Genomic DNA, 26778 nt, shown 5'->3' with positions numbered 1-26778 from the left:
CTGTGTCTTTTCACAAAGATAAATCTCAAAGAAAATTATAAATAAAAAAAATGTAGGCTGTAGGCCTATTTTTATAATTCCGACAAAGGTTATCCACTTGACTTCATGAACTTTTTAACTTTTTTTAATGGAAATTTACTCTAAAAACGCCCTGCATAAACATGATATAAAGTATTACTCATTTTTTTTACAAGGTAAACATCATATTTATATAATATATAAGACATATTTTAAATACATTTTCACGTGAAACCCCATGTTTTACAGTTAATACATATAAATATATGTCTATATTGGAAATAAATGAATCTCATATTTTATTATAAGTATTCATTCTATTTTAATATTAATAAAAATTCTCATATATTTTAATAACATATCTTTGAGGCCATGTTTTCTTATGAAACCATTTCCCCCCCCCCCCCCCCCCCACAATGACAATTGATGTTATTGTTAAATATAGTTTTAAATACATTTCCTCACATAGTCATGTGATCAGTTAATATTATTAACAGTTGAAAGTATTAAAAATGTGAAATGAAATGTGAAGTTGTCAGCAGTAAAACAGTGTTGATTGGCATGGGCTGGAGGGAAATTTAAAAGGGCGGAGTCAAATTTGAACTTGACCTTTCCTACCAATCAACATTAAAGACTGATAGGAATTTGTCATATCCCTTGGGAACTCTATATTGAGAGACCAACAATGGGAAGAAGTTCAGTGGTTATTGATTTTATATTTACAGTTTCATGTGGATTAATGTGCTGTGCTGATTCTGAACAATTGAATGTATGGAAACAATCTTTAGATCAGGGTTCACGTCAAAATGCCATCTTCAGATATCCAATGCCAGCACAAACTGATCAAAGTGTGGTAGGCTTTGGATCCAACATGTTTCAAAACCTTATTGAATCCAGGGCTCGTTGGAGACCTGACCCAGCATTGGTGAGACATTCATCACAAGAGCTACCAATGCAAGCACAATCGCAGAGAACCAACTACGCACCCGCGCCCCTTCATCCTAGCATGCCTATGCCAAGCCAAGTGAATTTTGGACTGATAAAACCTGAGCAAAAGGTTGAGACTTTCTCACAAACCCAACAGGGACTCCAGAAGCCCATTCCAGGTCCTGACCTCTTTCCTGATGTCCACGATGAGGTGGTTATGGGCCCAGATTTCGAACCCAAAGCGCCAGAGCCAGCAAACTCTGTGCAGGTTCAGTGTGGAGAGGACTCTGTCCAAGTGCAGGTGAACCAAGATTTCTTGGGAAACGATCAGTTCATCGATCCTTCTGATCTGACGCTGGGTGGTTGTCCGTTTGTTGGATTTGATGACCATGCCAGGATTGTTGCCTTTGAGTCAGCTCTACAAGGATGTGGAAGCACACTAACGGTATTGGTGTTGTTTACTTCGGTTTTAATTGTGATCATGCTTCTAGGGACTTGGCTGAGGATAATTGTAATTTTTGCATTGACCTCAACATGTAAAAGCTAAATGTGTAATATTTGAAATATGTGATGGGGATATTGGTTGCCTTTTTTATTATTTATTTATTTTTATGTATATATATATATATGAAATATAAAATATTATTTATATATATATATATATATATATATATATATAATATTTCATATTCATATATGTGTATATATATATATATATATATATATATATATATATATTATTTTCATATATATATGACAATAAAATATATAAATAGACATATATGAATGTGAAATATTATATATATAAATAATATTTTATATTTCATATATATATATATATATATATGAAATATTATTTATATATATATATATATATGATATTTCATATTCATATATGTGTATATATATATATATATATATATATATATATTTTATTTTCATATATATATGAAAATAAAATATTATATATATATAAATACATGTATATATGAATATGAAATATAAAATATTATATATATATATATATTTTTTTTTTATTTAGCCATGTTTATTTTATATATATATATATATATATATATATATAAAATAAACATGGCTAAATAAAAATACATTTAAAAAAGGCAACTAATATCCCATGTATATGTTGTTTTTGAGAATTTATCTTATCCATATTTTGTATTTCATCTTATTTGTATTTCTTTTCATTCTTTTTTTTCTCTATATTTTTTTTATATCATGTGTCTTTATTGACATTTTATTCATATATTTTGCATTATTTTTTTCTTTGTCTTGCATGTTTGGCTTTTTTTTTTTTTACAATTCAAGATTTTGTATGAATAAAATTAATATGCATTTATGTGGACCATTATTTCTTTTCAGATGACTGAAGATTCACTTGTTTATTCCTTTGTTATGGTGTATTCACCTTCACCTCTTCATAACACACCCATAGTGAAGACCAATGAAGCAATGGTTGCACTTCACTGCATCTACCCAAGGTAAAATCTACTGCAAAACTGTCACAAGGCTTTAGTTTACAAGAGCTTGTAATTCTCTTCAGGATAGCATTTTAGTGCAACATACGGAACAAATTTAAGATTGAGAATACAGTTGTAATGTTTTGGGGAATGAGTTTAATAAAGTACAATTTTATTTGTTCCCCCTCTCAAATGTTTAATCTATTCACTTTTTACTTTAAAAAGACATTGCACTTATTCATTTTTAACCTCATTTTACAATTTAAGTATAGTTGTCATGCTTTCTTTGACTCTCCACATGCTGTACATTTTTCTTGTAACTTTCAGGAAACACAATGTAAGTAGTAATTCATTGCATCCCACTTGGATTCCCTACGCTGCAGCGAGAGCTGGCGACGAATATCTACACTTTTCCCTTAAGATCATGAGTGGTGAGTGGTCTTTTTAGCAGTGTGTTCCTTCTTAACCTGAATGTCTTAATCGTACGGCCTTAACCCGTCAGATGACTGGAGATATGAGCGACCCTCTAACACCTTCTTCCTGGGAGATTTCATAAACCTGGAAGCCTCAGTGGTCCGTGGCAATCACGTTCCCCTGCGGGTGTTTGTGGAAAGCTGCGCTGCCACTTTGGGCCCCAGCGGAGAAGCAAACTCCGTCTACACGTTCATCGAGAACAACGGGTGAGTGACTGTTTTAGACAGACCCGTTGACCGCTTTGCTATTGCGTCATTGTTGCTTTAAACTAAAATCTTTAGGTGCATGTTGGATGCCAAGCTGACAAATTCCAGATCCAGGTTCATGCCCAGGACACAGGAAGACAAGTTACAGTTTCAGATAGAGGCATTCAGATTTCATCAAGATTCCCGTGGATTGGTGAGTCCATTAAACAATCATTCACTGGTAAAAGGGCAACTTTGTGCACCAACAACCCCTAAAAGGTGCATTTTAGACTTGTAATGTGTATCATAAAAGATTCAACCAGGCGCTCAGGTGAAGTATATCTGTGATAGGTGCTCTTGGGGTAGGGAAAGGATCCAATGAAACAACATGCATTGTCCCAGGCACTCAATAAGTGGATCATAAGGAGAAGGTTAAAAAGTAGCCAAGTTACTTGGCCCTGAAGAAGACCACTTGTGGGTCGAAACATGTTGGCTTGAGACTTTTTACAATAAAATAAGCCATATTTAATAAAGGATTTTTTTCTCCTCATCAACTTATTGAGTGCCTGAAAGTGTACCATCGTATCGTTGAGGTATTACTGTGAACTTTCTTTGTAAATCAGGTACAAGAGGCGCTTTTCCACTGCATAGTACGGTACGGTTCGGTTCGGTACGTCTCACTTGTGGTGCTTTTCCACTGCATGGTACGGTACAGTACGGTTCGCTTCAGGTCGCTTTAAATGGTACCTGGTCTGTTGAGGTTCCAAGCGTACCGTACCGGTACTAAAATGTGACGTGAAACACTGCAGATCACTGATTGGTCAGACAGAATCGTCATTCCCTGCGTCACTACTAGCGTCATTGGATTTGCGACACGAGACACTTTTCTAGCAGTATTTTTGTTTTGCTGCCATCAGCCTCATTTTAAACACATTTTTCCGTCTAGCAGTTAAAAACAACCACATACCGAGAATCAGGAACACCATCCCCTCGATAGTCTCCATTGTTCCTGTGTTGTGGGTTTGAAAATGTGGCGCTTTTAAGATGATGTCATGGCAGTAGAGGCGCGCGCAAATAACGATCAGTCCCACACACTTTGAAGGGGTACTACTGCGGTGGAAACGAAAAGCGATCCGAACTGTTCCGCGCCGAGTCGAAGCGTACTGGGCCGAACCGTACCGTACTATGCAGTGGAAAAGCGCCAAAAGATAACCATTTAAGGGTACTGGCCCAATGGCAAGTTTCTGTATCCCTAAAAGTTTGCACTTTTGTTCCTGAGCCTGTACAGTTTGTTCCATTTACACTTGATCTCAGCCATTTGTTAATCTGAATTAATCAGACTCAGTTTAGTTTTTGTTTTTTTCTCTCCCAGATCTACATCACTTGTCATTTAAAGGCTACTACAACATCCAGACCCATTGATATGACGAACAAGGCCTGCTCATTTGTTCATGAAACAAACGGGTACGCGTGAAGTAATGTCAGACTCGGAAGCAATTTCAGGAGTCTCCATTCAACCTCCAATGAGTTTCCCGTGTTTCCTAACAGCTGGACGGCTGCAAGCGGAGACGATCAGGTGTGTGGCTGTTGTGAGACCAGCTGTGCCATGAGGAAGGGCAGGAGTCTGGACAATGATGGTATCGCTCCACTTTTAAATCCATTCAAATATATTTGGAAAGCTATACTTCTGTGCAATGGGAATGTTATTTCCATCTTTTTTGCATTTTAAGATTCCACATTGGAAGATGAGGCTACTATTGGACCGATTGTTGTCCAGCAGCTGCCACTGGAGAAAGAGCCTTTACTGCAAATTCAAGAGTCTTATCAAGAGCCATCAAAAGATGCAGGTGACTGTTGACTTGACGGATTTAGCATACAGTGGCCCCAAAATGCAAACTGCTATTCAAAAGTTTTAGGGTTGGTACAATTGTGAAATATTTGGAAAGCATCTTATGATTTATTCCTGTGATCAAAGCTGAAATTTCAGCATCATTACTCCAGTTTTCTTGCCTGGCTAACGCCAGACCACGTGTCATTGAGAATCAGACGTGGTCTGGAAATTTTGCATTTTTGTATTTGACGCGTGGTTTACGAATGCCCAGAGCCGTATTGGGTGCTACGAGTGTCTATCAAATGCGCCTGTACGTAGCTCATAGCCAATCGGGTCAATGATACCAGATTAGACGGTGAAGACGACGATGGGTCAGAGATTTATGTATACACAAAACGTGTTTCTCAATGTCAAGGATACTTCCTTGGAAGGACGGTTCCTTCCAAGTCATTTCAGCCCGTTCTCATCCCAAGGCGTCATATATGACGCTTTTGCCAAAGCGTAGACATCCAACATGGCACCCTTTAGCGTCAATATGAGGCGCAGATATATATGGGGCAGAAGGCGCCTCCTAGTGGTCTAACCCTAAACCTACCCATAACCGAAGCATGTTATATTGACGCTAAAGGGTGCCATGTGCGTTGGATGTCTACGCTTTGGCAAAAGCGTCGTATAATGACGCCTTGGGATGAGAATGTGTTGGTAATTTCCTTCAGAGGCTAGACGAGGCTCCTCTTTTGCATTCGGAGAACACGGAGCTAGCAAGCGCACGTCATTGCGTCATTACATCAGTGAAAGGTCCGTTTTTGGCACTGCAAAAATGGTAGCTACTGGTTTGGTTGCTGTACCGCACTGTTTAAACACACTTGACCGTCCTTATTTTGTCTTGTCAGCCCTCATAGAAATAAATAAATAAAAGTAAGGGATAATAGCGAGACGGTTGTTATAGCGAATACAACCCGGCGAACTCTAACGCGAAGCGGAGGGGTCTTGAATCAGCCTGATGGGGTTGTATTTGGTGTAACAACCGCCTCGCTATACATTTTCCCACCTACGTACAACATGGCTACCTACCAAATAAATCAATAAATTGATTTAAAAAGGAGTTTATTAATTTAAAAACGATTATATTACTGGAGTGAACAACTGCGTCCATAGCAACACGATCTAGCTGTTAAAATGCATGAAATGGTAAAATGAGATCAACAAAAAAGCCTAACGTTATATGAAGTAAAAATTTTAAAAAAGTGAATCAAAAGGGAATAGTTTTAAATCCCCCCCCCCCCCCCCCCCCTCTGCAAATCAGCTGTATCAAAAGGTAACTTTGCGTCCGCTGCAATGATTCAACATCACATCATGACTTTTGCGTAAACATACACACCACTTTCAAGTCAAGCGACATGTTATCTGCATTTTGAGTTATCCGTGTCTAACGTTAGATTTCAGAGTGATTCCGAGTGTATGGACAGGCCGTTAAATATCCGAGCGAAACGAAGCAAAATGTAGATCTGCATCTGGGGAGCGATAATTTTTTTTCCTAGGATGGTAGGGGAAGACTCGTAAATGGAATTAACCCCAGTGACTGGTAGGTTTAGGGACCGGGTTGGGGTAGGTCATTTATTTATTTATACAGTAATGTAACGTAAAGGGATACTCCACTTTTTTTTTTGGAAATAGGCTCATTTTACCACTCCCCCAGAGTTAAACAGTTGAGTTTCACCATTTTCAAATCCATTCAGCCGAATATTTAGAAGAATATCAGTAACCAGAGAGTATCTGGTCCCATTGACTTCCATAGTAGGAAAAAAATATATAATATGGAAGTCCATGAGACCAGAAACTGTCTGTTTACTGATATTTTTCTAAATATCAAAAAAATCGGCTGAATACATTCGAACATGGTAAAACCCAACTGTTTAACTCTGGGGGAGTGGCAAAATGAGCCTATTTCCAAAAAAAGTGGAGTATCCCTTTAAGTCAACGGCGTTCATAAACGCGCTGAAAAGCGATTATGCGGAAGAGAAAGATCAAAAGAACAGATTTATGTCTGTGTCCTACATCATGTCATAACCCTTACTCCTTTACCTTCTCTCTTAGAGTACTCCATCGCGTTGGTGCTCCTTACTGTTTTGTTGGTTGCAGTCGGAATTTTGTGTGTCGTAATCGTCGGAACGTTGTTTTGCCAAAGACGCCAGAAACTGCACGCGCTGGCTTGTGAATGACAATAAAAGGTGTTTTGTCTAATGAGTGTGTTGTTTCCTTGGTCTTCTGTCGCCCGCAGTTAGTTGGTTAAAGCCCATTAGGTTCTTGTTTCTGTTCAGGGAATCCCATCTGTAGTAAATGACCCATCAACTTTTAAAATTGCTGATGCGGCTCTGTTTACTGGTTTGGTGCTCACTGGTGCTATTAAAGCGACAAATGGCTACGTGTTTGTGCTTCTATCCTTTCAAAGGAAAAAGTGAATTTCAGACTAGTAGATCTGGCTTTGGATTTGACTGCTCAACCAACAAAATCCGGTAAGAGTTTGACTACACTGTTCAAAAGATATTTGGAAGAGTTCGTACTGATGCATTCAATTGATAGTGATTCAAATAAATGCTGTCTCTATATTCAATAAAGGAATCGTAAAAATGAATTGTGCTTCCCACAAAAAACTGTTTTCAAATTTGATAAATGTTTCTTGATTATCAAATCGGCATATTAGAATGATTTCTGAAGGACCATGTGACATTGAAGACTGGAGAAGTGACACGCACCACAGAAATTAATTGCAGTTAATTTTTTTTTATAGAAAACAGTTCTTCTAAATTGTAATAATATTTCACAGAATTACCGTTTTAACTGCGTCTTTGATCAAATAAATGCAGCCTTTATTGGCATTCGAGACTTCTTTCATCAGCATTAAAAGGATTAAAAATTTTACTGATGGATCTGAAAAAAAATTGTTGTTTTTTTATTATATTTCTCGTCAGGGAATATACCACTTGCATAAAAATGGCTTTTATATTTTGGTGACTGAGTTTTATGGTCCATGTCATTTGGTGACTGCATCCCTGCACATGGCTCATGGGAACAGGAAGACAAATAGACGTAATTAAAAGGGCCATGAAAGCTATAGGAAGCTTTATTAAAATGAAGTGAGGTATGGAAGTACAATGGTGTGTTTGTAGCCAGCTGATATTGTGTAATATTGGTGTGTTTTACAAGCACATCCATTGACTCGCAGTGACCCAGTAATGAGTAATAAACCACATGGTTTATGATGTGGCAGTTTGCTGCCTTACAAATAGGCCTACCTAAAACAAGATCACGGCCATGCTATAAGAGAGAGAGGAGAGCTCATTCAGGGCAGTTATGATATATTACTATGTTATTGTAAAATAAAATATGCCTTTGACTAGATGATTCCAGATCACAAATATTAGTACCCAAAATAAATGTTAAAAGGAACTAAACTTACAATGCATTTTACGAAATAATAAATCAAAATGACTGAAGTAAAGCCAAATTTGTAATTTACAATTGTTGTTTTTCATTTTCAGGATCATTCTGTTTATAATTTTAACCAGACCAAATCAAGTTAAAAGAATTTAAGTAATGAGCTGACACCCAAATGCATATAATGCTATTTATGATGTATGCTTTTAAAGAATGCAACACTTGTCTTGGCTTTTTACTTGTGTTGGAAATATTAATGGCCTAAAAAGAAGTAAAAACACCTGCAAACATCGCAGAAAATCCTACTTTCAAACTGTATTTTGAAATTTTTTCCATTAAAAAGTCTAAACACAAATATATATATATATATATATATATATATATATATATATTACGGCTGTCAAGCGATTAATCGCATTCAAAATAAAGGTTTGTGTTGTTTACATAATATATGTGTGTGCACTGTGTCTAATTATTTTATATATATATATATATATATATATATAAATACACACACATGCTTGTATATTTAAGAAATATTTTCATTTATATACTGTATATAGATTTATGTAGGCTATAATTTATATTATATATAAATATAAATATTTTATATATAAATAATATTTTTTTTAATAATATTTTACATGCATGTGCATGTTTTTATATATATACAAAATAACTATCCACAGTGCACCCACATATATTATGTAAACACGAACTTTTATTTTGGATGATATATATATATATATACTGTATAAACTTTGTGTCCATGTGTAAACTATATCTATAGAAGTAAAAAAAAAAAAAAGAAAAAGAAAGAAGTAGGCCTAAATATTATTTTTAATGTAATTTATCTTGAATATGTATTTTTTGCCCATAACTTAGCGAATCTATTCATGTGGTTGTTTCATATGGTTGTATAACAGCCTTTTTGTGTCAGTTTATAAATATATTTATAATATAGAATATGTAAATGCATGAACATGGAAAATGTTTATTAACTTAACTCCTTAATATTTCTGTATTTTTAGCAACTTTCATGTCTTTCTGGATTTGCACTGTGTAATTTCTTTTGTGTAGAGTGTTTTTATGAGAAGCCTATTATCTTCAAATAAAGCACTCTTTCACTGTAAATGACCCTGTTCTTCTTGTGTTTGAATGAGGAAGGTAGACTGACCAAGATAAAGATGACAAAGGCCTCCCGTCATGGAGCGAGACGACCCCTGTCAGAGCTCATAATTAACCCCCTTAATTAAGACCCCCGTCAACAATGAAATGTTCATAATGGAGGAGGAGATTTAATTACCTTTCTCTTGCAGACCAAGATCCAGACACTCAGGAAACAATTAAGTTCCTCTTAGTCTGTGTAATGGTCCTGAGTCTGGGCTTCACTGACCTCCTCTATTAATAACACATAAGAAGTCTTCAGATCGCAGACTTCACTTCAGTGTATTCAGGAAATGATGCGGTAATTGTCTTTGTAAAATGAATAAACACAGAGGTCATTTCAGCGGCTAATACTGAATTCTGAGGTGAGGATGTATGGCAAGCCGTTTTAAAACGCCTTGCCATAGAGGATGACTTATGACTGGTCAGGGGAAGTTGGTCCTAAATATTAACTGATAAAGCTTTTGATGTATATTAGTAAATGTTGAAATGAAAATGAACTAAGATTCAAAAACGCCCATAACCAGGATTATAGCTTGTCAAGTGTTGTACACAGTGTATAACAAACGTGTCAGAAAAAAGTGCACTTTCCACACGGTCCCTTACTCACGTGTCCGTCAAGAGCGAGCTTTTGAGGGGCAGTGATTAGAGCGAAGTCCTATTTGGCTAAGTCGTTTAGGAGGTTTTTAATGTGAATTTAATGTGAATCATTAATTTAAGTTTTTAATGTGAATTTTCCATTTTTCAGTGAATGTCTGGTGAATATCAAAAACAAAACTAACTTTACCCCGCTTAGAAGCTGCGCTGAGTGTACAAAACGCACACAACACAATAACTAACAGTTATATTGTGCATGCTATAGAAAACATAACAGCAAACATTATTAATAATACTTACAGATTGTGAATCGGAGGAGGAAGCTGATCCATATACACTGGATAGTGGATACTGAGCCCTCCTTCAGGAACAACCGGCTTGTGAATCCACATTTGAATTCATTTATGTTTTTGAATGATTCGTCATTAAAATGAATGATGAGAACACAAGGTTCGGGCTATACTGTTGTGGTATCGTTGCAAATATGAACTCTGACCACTGATTCTTCACATGCTCGTCCCTGGGCAATGAAAACAAGTGGCTGAACTGTCTTTGCAATGTACCAAGACAGCGTCTTCTCGACATGATGCGATTCAGCTGAAGTATTTGAATGTGTTCTAGACTTCAAGTTCTGTCTGCGTGGGCAGTTGTTGGGAGCGGCCAATGAGCTAATGTTTTGTATCTACGTCACGACGAAACATCTAATGACTCGTTTCAAAAACAATTCATTTCATAGGCTCAGAGTCGACTCTCACTTTTGAAAGACAATAACTTTATGTACGGTGCACTTTCAGATATAAATCTTTGCAGGATGTGTTCATTCCCTTATATTCCACACTACATGAACAGTCATTTTCAAAAATCCATGATAGGTGCTCTTTAAATAAGGCTGCATGTTTCAAGGCACTTAAGTGGGCCTTTAACACCCTCAGCACAATGCGAATCAAAGACAGAGCCTGTGTTCGCAAAAGCATAGGCTACTGCTATATACTATACTGTTACAGTAGCTATGTGTAGGAGGCTATATTATGCTCAATAAGTGAATTTTCTGTATGCATGGGATACCCGGATGAAAATGAGCATGCAACAGAGTAGTAGGACACAGAATAACGTGCAATGCAACATGATGGACCTTCAAGTAATGGCAGCCATTATTTTTAACAATTCTTTTGCCTCATTATTTGACAGTGTGTAATAAAACAAGCTGTTTCATACTCCCTAAGAATAGTAGGTACTATAGTTGGGTAGTGTAGGCGCACTAGGCGGTGTCTGCTTCACAAAACAGCCTGTATAATGCTGCCCTCTGCTGGTGATTGAATTAATCCTTTATTGAAAATTATGTCATCATAACTCACCCTCAAGTTGTTCCAAACCTGTATACATGTCTTTGCTCTGCTGTACACAAAGGAATATATTTGGAAGAATGTTTGTAGGAAGAATGGGGCCCAATATCTGTTTGGTGACCAACATTCTTCAAAATACCTTCCTTTGTGTACAGCAGGAAATACTGGTTTGGAACAACTTGAACTTGAAGGTTAGTAAATGATGACTTATCATTTTTGGGTGAACTATCCCCTTAAAGAAGATTGATTATCTCAGAGTAAGAAAGCTGCCATCTTTAGAAACGTCTTTAAAAACTTAGAACCTCAGAGGAGAAAGTCATAGTTCATCAAAACATCGTAATATACATACATAATTTGCCCGCTATATAGATACAGTCGGCAACGCGTCATAGTTGGGGGGCGTGGTCGGTGTGGGGGAAAGCAGCGCGACCATCCTATGTATTTGAATGACAAAAATGTCATATTGCGAGTCATTTATGCCTGCCGACCGGCAACGGTACATTGCAAAATTAACTGTAATAGGTTATGATTGCCCTTATTTAATTAAAAACTGGGTCAATGACCCAACCAAATGGCCGGAGGTGTCGTTTCCAGACTATTATTATCTGGTTGAATCTTCAGGTAAGACACAAGAAAGCTACCGGCAACACAAGCCTGTAACTCAATCAACTTGCGTATAAGTTACTATAAGTCCATAAAACCATATCACTTACCAATTGTACGTATGCTTCACTCCAAACTATTAATTCTTTTGTAAAACGGTGATCATTAGTAGTCGCTACGAAGTTGCAGAGGGACTTTGCTGACAGTTATCCGAATTCTCACAGACTGCAGTCTGATAACCTTCAGCTGATAACGCGAAAAACAACTAAAGGAATCTTGTAGTATTTTAGGACAAAATATTATAGTAACGTTAATCCTATAGGAATACTATAGTATTTTGGGACATAGCCTAGAAGTATATGTATTAATGAGCATCACAGAAGTATTATACACTACTATAGAATATAATAGCCATGGGATTACTATAGTTCTTTTTCGTAAGGGATGTAACGTCAGACAAATCTGGCCCACTGCCTAATACAAATTAAACACCTACTACTATATCACACGGACCTCTACTCACACAGTAATCTAATAAGATATGATTAATTTTGCCATTTTGTCCTCCTATCCGGTTCTGTATGTATGTAAGAAAGGCCGTAGAACTTCAATTTATAATTTGTTTGTTTATTGGTGGTACAGAAAACGACACCGCAACTCTTCGGCATGATTGTCCCATGTATTTCAATGAGCGCCAAGGCAATGTTTTCCCCCACGGGCTAAATTCACACCACGTGACGGGGCGTTCCCGGGGGCGTTCCCAGACCAACCGACTGTATCTATTGCTACCAGATTTTTCATAACAACAGAAAAATATACTAGGATAACCTGGCAGCAGAGTGATGTTGTCATTGGTAGTATCATGATATTCTAAAGACCGGCAGCACGTTGATGTGATTGGTTAAATGGTAGTAAGAAACCGACGATTTCAAACATTTTTTTTTAAGAAGAAAATACTCAGCAATTGTGTTGATTTATGGATTGTCATCTTAAAGGTGCAATACCTAAGATTTTTGCATTAAAATATCCCAAAATCACAAGGCCAGTGTTATATATTCAGTAAAGATGATAACTCACAATATTCCAAATGTTTCAAACAATGTTTAAATCGCGAGAAAATTGAGATTTTAACCAAGGAAACGGCACGTGTCAGCAGGGGTGAGCTGGGAGTCGCGAGTCAATCGCGTCATATCCGCTTACCTCGGTTTCCGCTCTTACTACGTGTAGTCCTGGACAAATGCGGTAGTTGTAGTTGTGCGTTAGCGCCTATCAAACGGCAGCTTGTTTCGCGCATTTGTTATGGAATGGAGCACATATATTCTTTTCATTTATTCTCGGAATGTGAACTGTTGGCTGTAAAGGGGGTCGCACACCAGACGAGAAGCGCCGCGTCACGTTTAGGACAACTCCAGTAACGTTATCGAACACCGGACGCGCACTTTCTCATCAGTGTATGGCCAGCAATATTGTTATGTTTAATGACAGAAAATGAAGATAATGTCTGTTCTATGTTATTGTACTGTACAATTAAATACAATCGTTGCTGAGTCTGCATTCTGAAAACTTTACCTCAGAGCATCCGTTCACAGAATGAATTGAGAATCTCACGTGAAAAATCTAATAATAATCAGTAATTGTCATTCAAGCAGCTGATTTCTGTAAATGACTGCAAAACTAAATGCATAGATATTGCAGCATAGGGCAAAGTCAGGATCCATTAGCAACGGTTTGAGGCAAAAATAATTACAATTTTATATAAAACTATGTAAATGGCGCTCTGTGGCGCAGCAGGGTTTTGAACACGGTCCTGAAACGTTGCTGGGCGCCGCGGACAGACGCCGAATGGCGCCGCCGGTATGTGTACACTTATAGATAATAATGTGTTCGAATAATTATGTGGTGCAACGCGGCGCTGCAGCTTCTCGTCCGGTGTGCGACCCCCTTAACGTTAATTTTGTGAAACTGTAGCTGTGGTTGAATACTTACACGACATGAAAAGATGTGTCAAATGTACATTGCAGACATCCCAAGTCTCCCGGATCTCCCGCATATTGATAGCGTTTCCCTGATGCCCGCAAATTAGTTCAAATCTCCCGGGATATAATGTTAGAGCGAGACATACTGCGCGCAAACAGCGCGCTGCGCGTGCACTGTACAGAGGGAGAGACTTTGCGTTTGTGCCTCGCGAACGCGAAAGTTAGCCTTCCCTCCCACCCCCACAATCTTGTTATCGAAATATACCTCCCGGAAATGAATTCTTGCAGGTTGGGATAACTGACATTAAATTGATTTTTTATTTTTTATAAAGTTACCAAGGAGGGCCAACCACGTCAACTCCTTGCGAGAGACCTGCCCCTTCAAACCCTCTCCACCATAGCTTCGTCCAGTGACTCGTACAGTAACATCTGTGATAACTAATTTACTTTTAAACCTGACTTTTCTTGCACGGTTATTTCAGTTTAATGAAATACAAGCATGTCATTAAACGCAACGTTTATAGAAATCGAACTTTACCTCATCCATGACAACTAATTTTCGATTCCCGTCTGACTGATTTATCCACGGTGGAGTTGAAAACAACAGTTCCCATCATTCCGCGTTCCTCCACGGCGTCATCAAGCAAAGCCGTTGTTGTTGTTTTGAATGTAGCGCCCTCTAGCGGCATCTAGATCTTAGGTATTGCACCTTTAAACCATATTAAAAACACACCATAGACTTATAAAGAACATTAAAAACTTGATTTTCACCACAAGGGGTCTTTAAATTATTGATTGAAATATAGAATAAATTAAAGTTAAAACTGTTTTATTATTATTTTTATTATTATGCAAAAGTAAAAAAAAAATTATCAGGACCGTTGAAAATCCTCCCCCCCCCTCCAATAAAAAAAAAATCGCAAAGACGCAAATCTTAAGATGCCTTGTAGACATAAGAAAGAACATGGTGTTTTAAATGGATGAATCCCACATCTTATTAATTTACAATAAACTGTATGTAAATCAACGAGTGATCACAATAAACATGATTGGACCATTTTTACTTGCGCTGAGAAAAGTCACACTTGCCACGTGACTGCGTAAAGAGGGCGCTAGGACCACGAGGCGTTTGGTTGCCCCGGTGTTATGATTGTGTAATATAATGGATGGTGGTTTTGAACTGCGTGAGTTTCTGACTGTAGTGTAAGGTCATATACAGCAACCACATACAATGACATGTTTTAGGAGCGCTAACATCATCATAATCCATCTGAGTGGATAATCATTCAAGGACGCTCGCAAAAGACTAGAAGGATCCCACTGACATTGGAAACAGGTTAGTTCATATCTCACTGGCCTTACACAAGTTCTCGTGGACGTTGTTTCACACGGTAATACTATGGTACTTTGGTAAATGTGGTTGTAAATAATACTTACAAAGAAGTGGAACTGTCATGTTCTTTGTACATAGTATAGTAGCATGTATTATGCATGCATGTTTTATTATGGTAGAGTATTAGTAAGTTGGTCACAACACATTCAAATAAACATAATAAAACAATGGCATTGCGTTATAAATAATCTAAGGTATTATTATAATGACTGGCTCAAGAACATCCTCAACAATAAACGTTGCTTTTTAAATATTTATTATGTAAATTATATTTATATTTAAAAATATGTATTATTAGTAAAATGAGAACATTTAATATTAATATTAATCAAGTTTTATTATCGTTGATGTTTTATACATGTATTTTAATACTTTGGTATTACCTTGGGGTACCATATAAATACAACGGTATATGACTATGTTAATCGTTCTATTGTGTTGAGATACTATTATAATTTTTTATTTTTTTTAAGTTTTAGGATTTTCTTTTTTTGTCGTTTTTATTTAAAGTTTCAGGTATTTTTGTACATAGGTTTACATAATATATGTGGGTGCACTGTATATAATTATTTTGTTTACATATAAAAACATAAATGGATGTATATTTACGAAAAAAATATTATATATAAAATATTTATATTTATATATAACATTAATTATATATAAATCTATATACAGTATATACATGAAAATATTTCTTAAATATATACAAGCATGTGTGTGTATTTATATATATAGAAAATAATAATACACAGTGCCCCCACATATATTATCTAAACACAAACTTTTATTTTGGATGCGATTAATCGCCATTAATCGTTTGACAGCCCTATATATATATATATATATATATATATTTATATGATACCGTCCCTGTTTTATGGTCCTGCCACAGTATGTTTTTGTTGTGGGAAACACAAGTTTATTTGGTTCCTCACCATATATTTTTTACAGATATTCTTTGTGTGGATCTATCATCATCATCATCATCATCATGGTGGAGATGAAGAGTTTCTGTGAAGCTGGAGTCTCCATGCAGCAGGTGTGGGTGGATGGCGGTCTGACTCTCTGCTTCTACTTCACCCTGGTGCCGTCCGTCCTCCTCACCCTCTTCTTCCTCTTCGGCACGTTTCTGTGTGTTTGGTACAGCCGCTATGGCACAGACATGGAGCCCAAGTTCATCCCTCGCTCGCGACTCTACCGGCTCCAAGTGGGCCTGTCGGTGCTGCTCGTCCTGCAGGCTCTGGGCTGGATGGTGTTTCGGATCGCTCGCAGCGGAGAGCTGCCGGGATACGTGGTCCTGTACGGCTGTCTCTCCATGATGGGCTGGCTTTGGGCCGTGGCTCTGCTGCGCCTGGAGAGAAGGAGGGTTCTGGTGCGGGACAGAACCAGAGGACACAGTTCGGTACTGTTGCTGTACTGGGCCATGGCTTTTGCGGCTGAAAACCTGGCGTTTGTGTCGTGGATGAGCCCTCAGTGGTGGTGGACTCTGGAGACGGCCGATCAACAGGTACGTGTGTGTTTAACAATCGACGCGTTGATAAACTGTTGTCTAATAATAAATGATTTGCATATGCAACATTTTTGCAGTAATGTAAACAAATGGGCTTTAAAAAATCTGTTTATCTACCACTAGGTGAAGGTAATGGCAAACTTCTCATAAACACACGAGTTGCATCAAATTATGCACCAGATTGTAGTAGTTATTAGTGTTTCATAGTGCATTATCATGTATGTCTATAGCATTACCTTTGGCACTGATGCCATTGTCCTGACTAAAGTGTTTGTATTTGAAAGGGGTGGCAGATGTAGGAATGCTGCTCACACACCATGACTCAGCATTATGGTAACTTTGTGAAAGGATTACAATACATATTGAGGAACAAACTATGAATGACTCAGCAATTTTGTCAAGTTTGGATGGTCATTAAAAAAAACAATATTGTTGAGTCATTTTGTGTTTTTAAATAGTAGGCAGTGACAATATTGTTGAGTCATGGTCAGTTCAGGCTGCACTCCTTTTTGGCCTCCTTGGCCACACCCCAACCGTTTAGGTTCGACCAATCAGATAACAGTGTTTGTGACACTCCATGAGGTAGCAGTTTTACTCTGCTCACCCTAGTCTTGCTCTAAACTTTGAATATTGAATGCAAAATTGCATATTACTAAAAAAAAAATCATGTTATAAAAATGGCCAAGACTTTTGCTTGATTTAACTAAAAGAGCATTTACAAAATTATTCCAGTTTTCAAAATTGTCTCGTTAAAAAAAGTTAGGATATATATATATATATATATATATATATATACTGTAAAAGGAGCAAATTAATTAATAACAATTTTATTAAATTTAATGTAATATTATATATATATATATATATATATATATATATATACTGTAAAAGGAGCAAATTAATTAATAACAATTTTATTAAATTTAATGTAATATTTTATATATGAAGAGTTCAGATGCAAAAGCCTCTAAGTGCCATTTGAAATTTTCTTCTAGAATGATCATTTTTATCAAGCTTCTATATTTAAGTTCAGTGATTTCACTTAAATGGCAATGATAATTACCTATTAGTTGTTATTTAAGTGAAATTACTGAACTTAAATATACAAGTTTGACAAAAATCATCATTAAAGAAGAAAATTTCAAATGGCATTTAGAGGCTTTTGCATCTGAACTCTTCATATATATATATATATATATATATATATATATATATATATATACTGTAAAAGGAGCAAATTAATTAATAACAATTTTATTAAATTTAATGTAACATAATATATATATATATATATATATATATATATATACAGTATATTAAACCATTAATATACATTATAAATAGAGACTGGATAAATAGCAGTCAAATCCATGCCACTATATATATATATAAATATATATATATATATATATATATATATATATATAGTGGCATGGATTTGACTATATATATATATATATATATATATATTATACAATTTTTTTTTAAAGAAACCATAAAATCTAAATTAATTTGTTTACATGCTAACGACCAAAAATCTCAAAATGTGAGACATTTTCTGATGGTCTTTACTCTTTACACAATATCAGAGATGTGTAAGATGTGTAGCAGATACAAACAATAGCAAATAATAATCGCTTTGCGCACATTGTTCATTGTGACTGCAGTTGGAGTTTTCTTTCTGGCTGGTGCGATACTTCAGCTCAGGTTTGCTGTTCCTGTTAGGCCTCAAAGCCCCAGGCTTGCCTCGCCGACCGTACATGCTCCTGGTCAATGAAGACGAGCGAGATGTTGAGCACGGAGCGGTGAGACATTAGATGCACTCTGCTGTTGTCAAATCTGCACTCAATCTTACTGTCATAATCATTGATCTCATTAATGCCTCTTTTCAGCCTCTCTTGGGTAATTCTGAGGAGAATCAGTCTACGTGGAAAGACTTTGGGCAGAAAATGCGTCTGTTGGTGCCGTACATGTGGCCTAAAGGCAGTGTCGTGCTTCAGCTGCTGGTTCTGCTGTGTCTCGGGCTGCTGGCCGTGGAACGCGTCATCAATGTGTTTGTGCCCATCTACTACAAGAACATAGGTGCAGAATAAGAGTCTTATTCAGTCATGATTCAATTATTTATGTCAGTAGCCTTTTCTTAGTCTTTCTGGAATGAAATACTCTATATCTATATTATAAATCTCCTTTACAGTGAACCAGCTGACAGATGGGAGCTCTTGGAAGACTCTGGCCACTACAGTGTGTGTTTACGGGCTTCTGAAGTTCCTGCAGGGTGGTGGCGCTGGTGAGGGAACATCACCCAATTTAATGATTTCTCTGTAGCGTGACGGGGAATATCAGTTTGAAACAGTCTGTTTCCGTCTGCAGGTGCGTCTGGGTTTGTGAGTAACATGCGTTCGTTCCTGTGGATTCGAGTGCAGCAGTACACTAACCGTGTGGTGCAGGTGCGTCTCTTCGCTCACCTGCACTCTCTGTCCCTGCGCTGGCACCTGGGCCGCCGCACCGGAGACGTCCTGAGAAGCATCGACAGAGGAACCTCCTCCATCAACAGCCTGCTGAGGTACAGCTAAAAAATCATTGATGAAATTGTGTCCTGATGCCACAAACCTTCTTATCTCCAGGTGTTTGCATTTGGATGCAAGTATAAACAAGGTTAACTTTGCAATATTAGTCTTGGATGCAGATAGACATAGTGTGCTTTTACAGTAGAAGTGATCTCAGTCTCTATTTTCTTGAAATATTTTTTTTATTTGGTTTATTCCAACAGCTACATCGTGTTCAGCATCTTCCCCACCATAGCTGACATTGTCATTGCCATTATCTATTTTATATCCAATTTCAATGCCTGGTTTGGCCTCATAGTCTTCGTTTGCATGGCCCTCTACCTCAGTGAGTATCTAAATACATGAACACACACACACACACACACACTTGTCCTCCGTTATTGTTGCCCCCATTTCAAATGATTTGCATTTAGAAATGTGTAATTTTACCTAAAATACCATAGTTGCTCCTTGTCTGGTCTGGTTTGAGTATTAATAGTACAATTGCATTAATGAAAAAAAGATTTATTTATTGCATTGAGTGACACTTGAGCAATATATTGTAATATTATGTTTTTAGTCTTTAAATAAAAAGTAAATACTATAGCTGCCCCTTTGAGTGTTAAAAGTATAATTGGGTGCTGAATAAGTGCCAAATTAATTTATGAAGCACATAATAAAACAGCTTTAATGCATTATATGACTGACAGACAAGAACGGTTTGATCTAAAAATATCAAAATTGAAAATACTGTAGAAACAAAGACGCCTACATCTTGGATGCCATTGTGGTTAGCTAAAACATAACAAAAATTGTTTTAAAAAAGTGAACTATCCCTTTAACACCATACGGCAATCTGCAGGAGTGCAGTTTTGATTCTCCTGATCCCAGGAGTCACTAAAGACAGAAGAATAGAAATATACCAGATCAGCATTTGATTGATTGACTGCTCTTTTATCTTTGTCTCGTTCAGCTCTCACCATCGTTATCACTGAATGGAGAACTAAATACAGACGAGATATGAACACACAAGATAACAATGCCAAATCGAAAGCTGTGGACTCTTTATTGAACTTTGAGACGGTATGTTTTTTTTGTTTGAAGAATATCAGAATATGTGTTGTAAAAAACAAAACAAAAATTTTGCTGTGCAATATAATGAGTGTGATTGAATTATGATATTGTCAACAGGTGAAATATTACAATGCGGAGCGTTATGAAGCGAGTCGCTTTGAGGATGCCATCTTGAAATATCAGGTAGTCTTTTTTTAAGATTGTTTTAAGACTGCTCTCCAGTCCAGATTTCTTATAACGTGTATTTTATAGTTTATTGATTATTAGCTCACAGGAATATATAATAAATACCACTTTTATGATTATATTTAATTTTTGCTCAGGTATCGGAATGGAAGACCAATGCGTCTCTGGCGTTTTTAAACCAAACGCAAAATCTCATCATCGGTTTGGGTCTCCTGACCGGATCTTTGCTCTGTGCGTACTTTGTGACAGAGGGAAAGTTTCAGGTACGAGCGTTCAGGACGACTCATCATATCATTACACTGCCAGAAACTTCTGAAGTTGTTTAAAGGAGGAAAAAAAGATTTAAAAAGGAATATAAATTTATAAAAAAAATGTAGTACTTTTATTCAGCAAGGATGCATTAAATTGACCAAAAATCATTGTAAAGTATATATATATATATATATATATATATGAAGAGTTCAGATGCAAAAGCCTCTAAATGCCATTTGAAATTTTCTTCTTTAATGATGATTTTTATCAAACTTGTATGTTTAAGTTCAGTAATTTCACTTAAATAACAATTATCATTGCCATTTAAGTGAAATTACTGAACTTAAATATACAAGCTTGATAAAAACGATCATTCTAGAAGAAAATTTCAAATGGCACTTAGAGGCTTTTGCATCTGAACTCTTCATATATATATATACACAGTATATATGTGTAAAAAAGAATTAAACAACTGGTTTCAACATTGATATTAAATAAAGATAAATTATTTTTGAGTAGCAAATCATCATATTAAAATGATTTCTGAAGGATCATGTGACACTGAAGTTTTCCATCACCGGAATAAACTACATGAATCTATATTATTTATATTAATTAACAAAACACAGTGTTACAGTATTTGCTGTACTAAATGCAGTCTTTTTGAACATAAGACCCTAAATTTTTGATTGCTAATGTACATTAATAAATTAGTTCAATACATCAATTGAATTCGGTTTTAATGCCGAGTTTTTCGCGATAATCAACAGCCTATAGTTTGGCTAATGCACTAAATTACTTTATTGCAGTTTCCAAAACAGAGATTTTGATTAATGTTTGAGATTGTGATCTCAATCAGTGGCAAAAAAAGTGTTATGAAGTGCAGTATTATATTAAATAAAATATTATTTTAATGTCTTTTAATACATTTTAAAATAAAATAAGAAAAACCTTTAATAAAAAAAAAAAAATTTAATTGTATTAAATATTATTTCAATATTGTAATTGTTATTATTTTTTTATGGTCATGTGACATGAACTGGTTGTAACTCGCGGTGGTTTTCCAGGTGGGAGATTATGTGTTGTTCGGAACATACATCATCCAGCTCTACACTCCGCTCAACTGGTTCGGCACATACTACAGGTATGCAGCTTTTTTTGTCTTGGATAATAGTTTATCGCCCATTTATAGATCACTATTTATATGCGTTTTCAAAAGAACAAAGGTCACAGTAAGCATGTATTTTTCCTTGAACAGAATGATCCAGAACTCCTTCATCGACATGGAAAGCATGTTCAAGCTCTTCAATGAGGATGAGGAAGTGAGTGGAGGAGAGAAGAAGCTTTTGAAGCTTTTGAATAATGAATGACTTTGTTATTTGGGTTTTTGTTTAGGTGAAGGATGATGTCAACGCAGGAAGCCTCTGCTACCGACAGGGGAAAGTAGATTTTGAGAATGTCTTCTTCAGCTACATGCAAGGGTAAGCAGCTTCAGTTAAATGGCTTTATTATTATTATTCAATATATTTGACATATGACCAGTATTCTCTCAATAATATGTAACTTTCATTTTATACGATGCGGATGTTTTTGCAGCAAGGAAATTCTCAAAGACGTCTCTTTCTCTGTTCTTCCCGGACAGACGGTCGCACTTGTAAGTCTGAGCTGTTTTATACATCCTTGAAAAGTTGCTGTTTGTTGCATATTTGCATATTATATATAGTTATATATATAGTATTACATAGTATATATAGTATTACATATAGTTGCATATTTTTTGTGCAAATTGATATGTTTTTTTCTATTCTTTGAATCCCAACAACATTGATTTGAAATATAAATCCTTTGTAACAATATAAATGTTGTTGCCGTCATGTTTGATCTACTTTAAGCATCCTTGCTGAAGTATTTCTTTTAAAAAAAAGATACATATTTGTACTGACCTCAAACTTTTGCGTATATGTTTTTCAGGTCGGACAGTCTGGATCAGGAAAGAGCACCATCATCCGTCTGCTTTTCCGTTTTTATGACGTTCAGGGCGGGTGTATAAAAATAGACGGTCAAGACATCTCAAAGGTGAACCTTGTAATATATAAAAGGCACCCAAACCTGTCCCTACATGGTCCATCACATTTTTTTCTGGGAAGCTCTTGTGCGCTGTGTTAATTCATGCGTCTGGTTGCGTCTCAGGTGAAGCAGTCCTCTCTGCGCGCTCACATTGGCGTTGTCCCTCAGGACACCGTCCTGTTTAATGACAATATCCGGGACAACATCCGTTACGGTCGAGTTGCTGCTACTGACCAGGAGGTGGAGGAGGCTGCCATTGCCGCTGACATCCATGACAAAATCATCACTTTCCCGGACGGTGAGACCATTTTTGGCATTGAAAAAGTAGAATTAGATTGTAGGCAGTGAATATAAGTAGGGGACCTGAAATGCAGACCTTTATATGATGTGCTCCGGTATGATGTTCAAAGTTGATAATCATAATTGATTTATATTTGTAGGCTATGACACTCAGGTGGGTGAGAGGGGTCTGAAGTTGAGCGGAGGAGAGAAGCAGAGAGTCGCCATCGCTCGCACCATCCTCAAAGCGCCTCAGATCATCCTCCTCGATGAGGTACGTCACCAGTGCATTATGGGAGAATACATACACGGTTGTTTTAGGGTGAGGGAATTATCCCAGTTTTGCATGTTTTTATTATTTCTTGTTGGGAGATTTTATTTTTACTTGTTTTAGCAAGTTTAGGTTCAAAAGTTTGGGGTTAGTAAGAATAATTTTTTGGTTAGGACCAGTTTTCAAGTACTTTTCATTTTTAACATGGACTAATTTTCTCATCCTCTACCAATAGGCCACGTCTGCTCTAGACACACAGACTGAGCGAAATATCCAGGCATCGCTGGCTAAAGTCTGCACCAACAGAACCTCCATTGTGGTGGCACACAGGTAAACACATGATTAAAAGAATTATGAGAGTGTGAAGTGAATGTTGAACAACAATAATCATGGGCCGCTCATGATCATCATTGCCTTTCAAGAGGTTAAAAGAGTTTTTACACATATCGACTACTCCCATTAATTATCACAGTTAATGCATAATTCATAAAACATGTTATTAAAGGAGTAGTTCATTTTTTTACAACTTTTTCTGATAATTTACTCACCCCCATGTCATCCAAGATGTCCATGTCATTATTTCTTCAGTTGAAAAGAAATTAAGGTTTTTGATGGAAACATTCCAGGATTTTTCTCCATATAATAGACTTCAATGGGAACCAAACGGTTCAAGGTCCAAAAGACACTTTCAGTGCAAACTGCAAACTGTTCAAAGGGCTTTAAACGATTCCAGATGATGAATAAGAGTCTTATTAAGTGAAACGATCGGTCATTTAATAAATAAATAACAAAGTTTAAGTTTTATAAGCTCAAATGTTCGCCTTGCTCTGTTTTGTGATGCGCGTTTGTGACTCTCCTGTTCGAACTCGTTCATTAAAATGAATGAATCTTTTTTCGAGTCATTTGGTTAATTCAACGAACGAAGTGAACGAATTGACTCGTTGAAGATTCGTTCATTTTGATATACGAGTTAGAACCGGAGAGTCACACAGAATAAAGCAAGGCGAGCATTTGAGCTTATAAAACTTAAACTTTGTTATTTTTTTTTTAATGAGTGATCGTTTTGCTTGATAAGACCCGTATTAATCGTCTGGAATCATTTAAAGCCCTTTCAACAGTTTGCACTGAAATTCTCATTTAGACCTTGAACCGTTTGGTTCCCATTGAAGTCCATTATATGGAGAAAAATGCTGATATATTTTCATCAAAAAAATTAATTTCTTTTCGACTGAAGAAAGAAAGACATGGACATCTTAGATGACATGGGGGTGAATAAATTATCAGCAAAAGTTTTTTTAAAAGTGAACTACTCTTTTAAGGTCTTTTATACATTACAGGATTTCTTATTGTATAACGCTATCTATGATGTGCATCTATTGTAGATTGTCGACTGTCATTGGGGCCGACATGATTCTTGTGCTTCGTGATGGGCAGATTGTGGAGAGAGGAAGGTGAGTTTATTCTCTACTATGCTGAACACACAGTCCGACTCGTTAATACATGAACTATGCCGTTTAAAGTCCAGTATTATTGCTTGTCGTAGGCATGAGGAGCTGTTGGCGAAGGGAGGGCTGTACTCTGACATGTGGATGAAACAGCAGCAGGTACAGGATTCAGACTCCGCCTCTGACAGCGAGACTAAAGACAGGAAATCAGAGAAACTACAGCCACAAACATCCACTACAGGAACAGGACCCAAGGGACACTAGATACTTGATGGGAACGGCAACAAAACCTGTTTTTTTGTGCATTTTAAGCTCGCCTTGTGCTGTCAGGGTATATTAGATTTATAATTATTTAATTGTATACATTTATGTTTTTGCCAGTTCTCAAAAGTGCCCCATTTTGCTTAGGGTCTTATTTATAAGATATTGAAGTCCTCAAAGTTTATATATATATATATATATATATATATATATATATATATATATATATATATATTTCACTCATTTTATTCTAAGTGCATTTATAATGATAAATATCATGGCCATTAATGACAGAAGACTGACAGAGTTGTTGTACACTGTATAAATCCCTCCATATCTATAACTTTAGGCAATACATTGCTGACACCTTATTATGATGAATGTACTTTCTGTTATTTAAATGAATTTCTGTGGTTGCATTGATTCGATGATGCTTCCAATTTGCTGTTTTTTGTAAGAGGAAAACTGCTTGTTATTGTAAATATGCTCATATTCTTTGAGGCATTGTTTAATTTGAAAATGGGTAATTCTATTACTGGAAGCAAATTCTAATAATGCTGATATTTGAATTTCTATACAGGCTAAGATTAATTTGAATGTAGGATTAAGTTATAAGCAAAGGGGAAAAGACCCCTTTCTGACATACTTACTTTCTTAATGCACATTCGTCTGACTTTTTTTTACTGTCTTTATGATCATTTGTGTGGTTAAAGATCATATTTTCTTATGCTGTGTGTGTGTGGAGTGGTACTTACATGCAATAGATTGTAATGTACAACTTCAGTTCATCAAAGGGACAAAGGAGATCACTCACTTTACAGCATTTTGACTAAACTCAGGGGACATGGTTGCAATGAGCTATTGTGATGTGTTTTTAGTCATGGAAAAATGAAAATAGCCTTGTATAAAGTAATTCATTTGTGACTGGCTAAAGTCTAAATAAATGTGTGTTTTATTTTACAATAAAGACTTGCATATGTTTACAGTTATTGGTATTATGGTTATTGATCTCTTGGGATTAGTTTTTTTATACGCAATATATGACATTAAAGAAATGTGTAATAAAAAGTTTAAAAAAGAGCACCTACAAAAATGTAACCATAACAGTTCTGCCTGTTACCAAAAATATCACCAATCACCGGTTTGATTTGCTGAAAACTATAATGGATCATGAATATTAAATACCATATGATTGGACGCTTGACTGAGTGAGGCGAAGATTGGATGACAAAGCAAGAAGAACTTCATGAAGCTTTTGCCATAACAGGACAGGTAAACTGTCATACCGATCTAGAAAAAAATCTTGCAAAAGTAATGTTAACACAAACGCACACATATACTTCTTTCCTCTAGTAGGCGCTTTACGGTCAAAAAGACGAAACACTCAACTCAAATCTATTTGCAAATTGAATAAATTTTACATTTATTTTAAATAAATTACTAATAATGTAAAT

The 26778-nt window shown here is 36.2% G+C and overlaps 2 protein-coding genes across 2 annotated transcripts; both read left to right on the top strand.

Moving 5' to 3' along the window:
• Positions 1–659: 659 nt before the first annotated feature.
• On the top strand, positions 660–7157 carry LOC120460546 (zona pellucida sperm-binding protein 3). Its single transcript, XM_039648370.2, has 9 exons — positions 660–1390; positions 2326–2444; positions 2751–2854; positions 2926–3103; positions 3179–3296; positions 4455–4546; positions 4631–4719; positions 4813–4929; positions 7011–7157. Exons 1-9 carry the CDS (start codon positions 704–706, stop codon positions 7133–7135), a joined length of 1629 nt encoding a protein of 542 aa, XP_039504304.2. The 5' UTR covers positions 660–703; the 3' UTR covers positions 7136–7157.
• An 8001-nt stretch (positions 7158–15158) lies between these two features.
• abcb6a (ATP binding cassette subfamily B member 6 (LAN blood group) a) lies at positions 15159–26309 on the top strand. Its single transcript, XM_039648361.2, has 20 exons — positions 15159–15373; positions 16385–16940; positions 18611–18748; positions 18836–19025; positions 19138–19230; positions 19314–19506; positions 19714–19835; positions 20463–20572; positions 20681–20746; positions 20887–21012; positions 22069–22145; positions 22260–22323; positions 22397–22482; positions 22598–22655; positions 22973–23077; positions 23192–23366; positions 23509–23621; positions 23854–23948; positions 25001–25069; positions 25162–26309. Exons 2-20 carry the CDS (start codon positions 16425–16427, stop codon positions 25325–25327), a joined length of 2562 nt encoding a protein of 853 aa, XP_039504295.2. The 5' UTR covers positions 15159–15373; positions 16385–16424; the 3' UTR covers positions 25328–26309.
• The last annotated feature ends 469 nt before the right edge of the window (positions 26310–26778 follow it).

Source organism: Pimephales promelas, chromosome 6 (assembly GCF_988280905.1).
Source record: "Pimephales promelas chromosome 6, fPimPro1.hap1.1, whole genome shotgun sequence".
Classification (NCBI taxonomy): Eukaryota; Metazoa; Chordata; class Actinopteri; order Cypriniformes; family Leuciscidae; genus Pimephales; species Pimephales promelas.
Note: the sequence above shows the minus strand (reverse complement) of the source record. Positions and strands in the feature narration are given on the sequence as shown.

Excerpts from the sequence above, each read along its gene's own strand:
- LOC120460546 (XM_039648370.2), top strand. The coding sequence starts at position 704 with ATGGGAAGAAGTTCAGTGGTTATTGATTTTATATTTACAGTTTCATGT. Across the intron at positions 2,445-2,750 it reads CTTCACTGCATCTACCCAAG|GAAACACAATGTAAGTAGTA; the intron begins GTAAAATCTACT and ends TGTAACTTTCAG. Across the intron at positions 2,855-2,925 it reads TTCCCTTAAGATCATGAGTG|ATGACTGGAGATATGAGCGA; the intron begins GTGAGTGGTCTT and ends TTAACCCGTCAG.
- abcb6a (XM_039648361.2), top strand. The coding sequence starts at position 16,425 with ATGGTGGAGATGAAGAGTTTCTGTGAAGCTGGAGTCTCCATGCAGCAG. Across the intron at positions 20,747-20,886 it reads ATGCCATCTTGAAATATCAG|GTATCGGAATGGAAGACCAA; the intron begins GTAGTCTTTTTT and ends ATTTTTGCTCAG. Across the intron at positions 22,483-22,597 it reads TTCTTCAGCTACATGCAAGG|CAAGGAAATTCTCAAAGACG; the intron begins GTAAGCAGCTTC and ends ATGTTTTTGCAG.